This window comes from Rhea pennata, chromosome 19 (genome assembly GCF_028389875.1).
Source record: "Rhea pennata isolate bPtePen1 chromosome 19, bPtePen1.pri, whole genome shotgun sequence".
Classification (NCBI taxonomy): Eukaryota; Metazoa; Chordata; class Aves; order Rheiformes; family Rheidae; genus Rhea; species Rhea pennata.
In genome coordinates this window covers 13,136,986-13,144,224 of record NC_084681.1, presented here as the reverse complement: position 1 = coordinate 13,144,224, position 7,239 = coordinate 13,136,986, and the positions used below count along the sequence as shown (strand labels likewise).

Sequence of the window (7,239 nt, the reverse complement as noted above, 5' to 3'; positions counted from 1 at the left end):
GTGCCCTGGGTGATGGATGGACCCTGCTCTTTAAAAGGTGCAGAGATTTTTTTTTCCTAATGCTTTCTGCAGGAAAATCCCCTCTGTGTGGGGTGTGGATTGATTTCTGCAGTTTAAATAACCAGCCTCATGCTTTCAGCTAGAACCAGCCAAGGTTTGCAAAAGAGTAGAAAAGCATTAAATACATTTATTAGGCCAAACCTTCTTTTTTTTCCTCAGCTTTTTGCTGGGCACAAGACTATCTGAATAAAGAGCACACCAGGGCATTCAAATCCAGCCCGTTCCGCAAGCGTTGGTCTGTGTACGACTGAGTCAGCTCTGTAAGGACCAGTATGGCTATTTTTTATAGAGCCATAATTCACTCTGCTTAAACACTGCTTGAAAATAGAACCTATGCCAAAATATACTTTTTGCAGAACATTATGTCTGCAAGAAAACTCTCTTTGTTGGGTGGAAAAAAGAAAACAAGCCATTTTTTTCCAGGTCAGCTGACAGGTTTCTGGCCTTTTTTTTTTTTTTTTTTTTTTTTGGGTGAGATCAAAAGAGAGAATGCCCCAGCAGCCCTCAGTACTCTATAGAAAATGCTCCAGGTGGAAGTGGGGAGCTGGCCTAGAAGGGAAAATGGGCGACTCCTCACCCAGCAAGCTGAGAGCTTGGCTGCACTGGATGGCCTTGGTGACAGTGGAAAGAGTCAAGCCCCAGGAGTCCAGGTGTGGCTCTTTTTTTCTCATTCTTTGGGTGCCACGGTTGGAGCTTTGCAGAGATATTAGGTGATGTCTGACTTGGCTGCCGAGAAGAACTGCATCCAGAGCTGGGGCTCGATAGCACTGGCTCTGTGGTGTGGGGGCAACTGGGCAGCGCAGCCAGCACTTTACTAGGTGAGAAGGCTGCACAGGATGGGATCATTTGGGAAAATGCTCACATCAACAAATCTCACCCTTGTCTTGGCATCCACCTTGGCATGCTTGCCTGTGATGTACAACACTGGCTTCAGCCTCCCCTGTTCCAGGCAGGGCTGGCACCAGCTTGTGAATCAGCTCCTCAGAGAACCATGTGAATGTAGAGGGGAAAAATAGGGGAAAAAATGACTTGCAAAGAACAGGCATTGGTTTTATCATTATTGCATGTACAGAGCAGGTTTTTGATTAGATCAGTTAATGTATATGAACTCTATAGCTGGAAACCAGGTCACGAGTGACCACCCTAAACCCTGGTAAGGCAACAGTAAATGTTTCTAGGTTTAATGCTAGGAGGAGGTTTGATAGATAAGTGTGAAGGATGGTGGTCTGAGAAACGACAACGCCTGTCCTTTGTATGTGCTTGCTTTCTCCACTTGAGAGGAGCAAGACCCTGATCCTGAGGCAAGGGGTTAGCAATGTGTCTAAGGAAAGTTTTATTAAAACTTTCAGTCTCACGTACGTGTTAGGTATTGCTGCCGGTGCCTAGAGGGGACCCCACTTTGTGTTTGCCACGAGGCCACCTGGAAAGCCCAGCTTTGACACATGAGAATCAAAAGACTTGAGACTGAGACTAGCTCTTCAAAGACTCCAGCGACTTTACCCAGAAAGGGAAGGAGATTCATCCCATCCATTTTGGTGCCTGGCTCCAGATGGTGTGAGTGGTATTCTGGAGTGGCTGGCTGTGGCTAGGCTGTGGCATACCTGGTCCCTGGACTGGCCCAGGCCACCACGCAGCACCATCATCACCACTCTGCTGCCCACCATAGCCAGAGTTTTCAAGCTTGGGAGGATGGTCAGAGACTACTGCCACCCAGGCATGCATGGCAGCCCCATGACATTCATCTGGAAAGTGGGTTTCTGTCCCTTGTTCCAGGTGAAAGCTCCTGAGAGCCATGAGGCAGCTCTTTTATATTCCTCTTCCAACTGTATTTTAAAAGACCAGTTGCAGGATTGCATTCCTAAGGGCACATTGCTTACAATCACTTATTAACAAATGTCTTACTTTGTGCTTCTGTTGCTGCCAGAAGGCTTTTTCAAGTGCTGAGGGAAAAAGTCAGACCTGGACAACATGATGTGATGTCTTCTAGTGCTGCTAAAAAAGATGTACACAACCCAAGTTTAGACTGAGGCCTACTTCTTTCTGCTTGGAAGGACTCCAGCTTTGGGCATCCAGCAGTTATTGGCAGGGCTCAAAAAGCTTGGTTCCCTTAGTCTTCTGACCCCAGAGAAAGAGGGTTAGAGATGACTGTCTGATTCTTTTACAGAATGAACTTCAGATCTAAATGGAGTATGACCAGAAGCTGAAGTCTGCTGAAGATGCAATTCTCAAGCTCCAAAACAATGCCAAGTCCATTATGGTAAGGCAGAACATAAGGTTTACTCCCAGGTTTTTATCCATACTATAGAGCTACTTTATCTCCCTATAAAATGATGATAGCAACAGTCCTGCCTGATCATCATTAGGTGATCCCTCCAGGAAGATATCACCAGATAGACAAGAGCAGAGCTCCTGATGGAGGAGAAAAAGGGCCCTGCTATGAACTGAGGGCTCAGTTTGTGGCAATGGAGGTTTCAGATTAGACTTTGGTTTTGAGGAGAAACATTTTAAAGGTCAAGATAGAAAAGCACTAGAGCAGATTGCTTATGAAGAGTGTGGAGCTGCTGATGGATGTTTCTGCACGCAGGTGGTATGGAAGGTTTGCTAGAAATGCCAGTTCATCCTATCTTCTAACAGGCTGATTGGATGGTTTCTTGTGATTCAGTCTGCCTTTACTGTCTGTTGCCTTTGGAGCCAAGTCAGCTAGGTTTGATCTGGTATAAACGCTACAATTTTGGTAATTATTAAAGGATGAAGCCCGCATGAGATGCTATAGCTTGAGTTAAAAAAACAAGGATCACTGGACTGAGCTCTTACTGTGTGTGGATTTGGTTCTGAAGTTGATCTGCAATGCCCAGTTCAGCAGGGGTTATTCCTACATGCTTTGAGCTTCAGAAAAACTCAGATCACATCAAATCCCTGCTGGCCTTAAAGCAGTCCTGCTCTGAGAAGAGCTGGGGTCTCACTGGGGCAGTGCAGGAGATCCAAAAGCCTAAACTCAGTGTATTCCTAACAAAAGCCAAACCTACAAAGATCCTGTTTGTGGATGATTTGGTGTCTGATTTGCCTTAGACCTGAATAAATGTTTTTCCATCTCAAGAAGATGGAACATCCATTTGTTGATTTGGCTTTTGTTATGGAGAATTACCCTCTAAACGGCCTTGATTTATATTGGTTGTGTTGTCCAGTGGACAAGTGAATCCTCATGAAGGAGAATAAACTTAAACAGGAGAAAATGACTGGTCTCACCAACAACTGCCTCTTCTTAAAGGTAATGCATTCAGGGGCATCTTCCCATTATAGTGGCTGGAGGGATGATGTGTCTGGGGAACGATAGCTGTGCTGAGTACTGCAGTTGCCATTCCAGTGCTGCAAAACGCCTTTACTGATTGATAATCTTCTGCAATATTATAGCTCAAAATGGCTTCTACTTGCAATCTGGAGCCTGTTGGTTCTCCTGTCATATTAGAAAGTAGCAATTGGGATTTTCATTGGCTCCTGAGGCGTTTGTTTTCCTGCTGCCTTTGCGCTCATGTGGGATTTTGCACCTAGTTTCACTGAGAAATTGCTAAACAGAGATGCACATTAACAGGAGCTCATTTATTTTATGAACAGGAATACTCACATTAACAGGAGCTCATTTATTTTGTGGACAGGAATACTACGAATTCAGGAAGAACTCCAAGTTGGATGCACTCCCCAGTGTTTATATTGGACTGAAGAACAAACTGTCTGGAATCAGATTTGTCTTGGAGTCAATGGATCATTTACTGCAGCTTCTCCAAACTTCATATAAAGAAAAACTACATGATTTCATAAGGGAAAGTGAGATTGCCTTATATCTACTTATATATGTTTTTGCGAAGCTGTATCTATAAGCATGTGTATGTTTATAAAGAGGTTAGGGCTACTACCAAATGGAGAAAGCAAGGGCTCAAGAAATTGCATGCTGACTAGGCTAGAACTCACTGTAGCATCTTTTCCCTGTGATAAGATCATCACTTTGGATTTGAAATATTACACTGGTGCTATGATAGCAAGCACAATGGGCCAGAAACTTTCTGGGTTTTTTTGGTTTGTTGAAATTGGAACTTTTCAATTCCAGGAGGAACTTCTTGTCAGAGCTAGAGAGAATGAGAAATAGCCAGATAAAAAGGGGTATGAACTCACAGTGCGAGCAGTACAGACTGAACTCCCTGCTCCCCTCACTCGAGACAAGGAGCAGGGACCTAACATCCCAGTGAGTCCTCTGAGAACACATCCAGGAACAGGCTTAAGGCCCTGTGCTTTTATCTTTTGATGGAAAAATTTCAAGTCTCACCTTGACATAGAATGGGAACACGTTTGTCTTCACAAGACATTTTCAGAGCTCACAGAACTGTTTCTTGCCTATGTTTAGTGATGAATTGTGATGAAGTGTTTGCAGTTAACTGCAAGGGAACAAGGCAGAGCCTCATAAATCCCACTGGTTTATATGTATCACTTCTGATTCCCTCAGCAAAGGAATAATGATTAGGTACCACTGCCAGTACTGTCTGTGCACGCCTACTTCCTCTGCAGGCAACGCTCACAGCCTGTCCTGTGCTGCTGTGTCCGCTGCACTGCTGGAAACTTGCTATGCACGCAGGTGTGTGGAGATGGGGCTGTCGTTCCTCCCCCCGGCAGGAGCTTCTCTCCAGGATCCCCCCAGGATCCCCTCAGGATCCTCCCTGGCTAGGTGGAAACATCACCTGCACCTTTAGTGGTGGCTGTTGAAGAGAAGGGTTTGCACTGGAGGCTCATCTGGTTGGGATCAATCTCTAAAAACCTTTTGCATCACAAATGTCAGCAGAGGTATGGGGTCAAGCACCATCTTCACTGTGCATTTGGGATGCTGAAGCAATCTTCGTCATGTTTTCAGGCAGAAATCATTTCTCAGAAAAATGCACTGTAGTGAAGGCTAAGGTAGCCCTGCAAAACAACTAAAACACCTCTAGGCAGCATGAGAACGCATGTGCTCACACCAGCTCCGTGTGTGCTGCACTGGAGCCACTGCCAGGGCACAGTTGGTGAGCCCCCTGTGATGGCCATCCCTCGTGGTTATATGCAACCACTGGCATGCCAATAGCATGCAGAGGCCTTGCTCCAGCGCAGGGTGCGGTTCAGATGCGCTGTTTGCGTCCTGAAGCTTGGAGAAGCCAGGGAGGCCTTGCCCACCATGAACTGGATTTGGCCCCCACATCTGCGTGGGCTCACAGCATCCCTTGCCTGAGTGAAACTTCTGTAGCACCAGCTGGCAGATTGTCTTCCCTGGGCAACAGGAGGGAGCAGGTTGTTGTCACACTGTGGAGCCTAGAAATGGGCCTTGTCCTCCGTGGTGTGAGAACATCAGATCCCACACCATGGTGTTAGTGGTGGGGTAGTAATCACTTCTCACTCTCTTTTTACTGTTGAAGAGAACTATGGGATCAAAACAATGGTATCCGCAACCGTACTGCTGCATATCTGCTCCAGAGAAGACGAGGCATAATTTTCTCAAGTGTAAGTAATGGGTTTGGTGTTTTTAGTGCTGACCTGCCTTTAATGGGGAGATGGAGGTTGGTAAGAGATTTCTAGAGATTCGTGATGAGATCCACGTCACCTGTTTCAGATACATCTCCTTCAGCTGATATGAAGGACTATTGGGAGGTGTCTGTCTCCTTCCACTGACAATCTCAGTGTCTGGCTTAGACTCTTCTTTCTTTATTTATTTCTTAAGAAAGAAAATCCACATTAAGTAAAAGTATATGGATTAAACTCATTGATAGGAGACTCTTATATGGAATTCAGTTTATTTTCACTCATTTAAGGAGAGCTAAACTGAATCATGGTCATTTTAATTCCGCTAAAAATGGTGCAAAGAAATTTAATGTGGTTTATCTCATTCCACTTGAAAAATCAATTCAGATTAATTTTCTTGAGTACCTTGCATAGTTTGCCTTTGTTTTTTCACATCCTAATTAGTTTTATTGTTTGTGGCTGAAGCCTAGCATGATCGTAGCTTACATCTGTCATAAGAAGTACTCCTGTGGTTATGCATGGACTTGAGATATGAAACTCATATGTTGAGTAACCAGTACTGAGAATACACATGGAAAAGTTATGTTAACCATTTCACAGAATCACATTGCTGAAGTTGGAAGTCATCTCTGGAGGTTTCTAGTCCACTCCATGCTCAGAAGAGGGTCAGCTAGAGCAGTTTGCTCAGGGTCATGACAAGTTTCCAAGGATGGAAACTCCACAACCTCTCTGGGCAACCTATTCCAATATCTGACCACCCTCACAGCAAGAAAACCCTTTTTCTTTTGTTTCAAAAATACCATTTCTTTTTCCTGTAGACATGTGCCTCTTAGCATTTGATCTAGATCCAGCTCACAGATATCTCTGACTCCTTCACATCACAAAGTGACCAATATGGATTCCCGGAAATAGCTTTACCCAGATCATCCTGAAAGATTTGAACACTAGCACCAAGTGCTACCTGAAAAGAGTTTGTACTTTGACCGCTACTATTTTGAGGCTGAGATATCTGGGACTGGCATTTACCTTGATATGATGTACAAAAGCACTGACCAGGAGGGTTCAGAAAGCAACAGCTGCATCTCAGGGAATAAATTCTTCTGGAGCATCATGTGGAATGGGAAAAAGGTCTCTGCATGGCACAGTGATGTGGAGATACCCCTCAAAACTGATGTGTTTAATAGGACAGGAATCTACCTAAACTATTCCCATGGGACCTTGAGCTTTTTATGGGGTCACCTCTGATACATGATCTTGATACACCAGTTTGAGTGTGAATTTGCTGAGCGACCCTACCTTGCCTTTTGACTTTCAAAGAAATAAAACTCTGTCAAGATAATCAGGCTGGGGGAATATGCTGAGAAGACCCTGACCTCTTTGCCTCCCACTGGGGAAGTCGCTCCTTCAAAAGCATCTGAGTCAGAAGAACTGGCGAGTACTTAGATTACGGTATGATGCTAATGCTGTTACTGCAGGTAGCTGGAACAAAAAAGGGAAACAAGTTTCTATAAGGATTCTTGTAATCAAATGTAGTGTTGAGCATCCCATATCTTAGAGAGAGAGAAGATTTGAGAGTTCATGTAGTCACTTGTCCAGGGGTCAATGTGCATTGTTCCCAGCAGTATATTCCTGAATACTCTTGTT

The 7,239-nt window shown here is 44.5% G+C and overlaps 1 protein-coding gene across 1 annotated transcript; it reads left to right on the top strand.

Annotated features, from left to right (window-relative positions):
* The first annotated feature begins 2,242 nt into the window (after positions 1-2,242).
* Positions 2,243-7,038, top strand: TRIM16 (tripartite motif containing 16). The gene is given in 5 exon segments (XM_062592123.1): positions 2,243-2,317; positions 3,269-3,328; positions 3,714-3,882; positions 5,493-5,515; positions 6,508-7,038. Coding segments are annotated over 5 exon segments (858 nt in total).
* Positions 7,039-7,239: the final 201 nt, after the last annotated feature.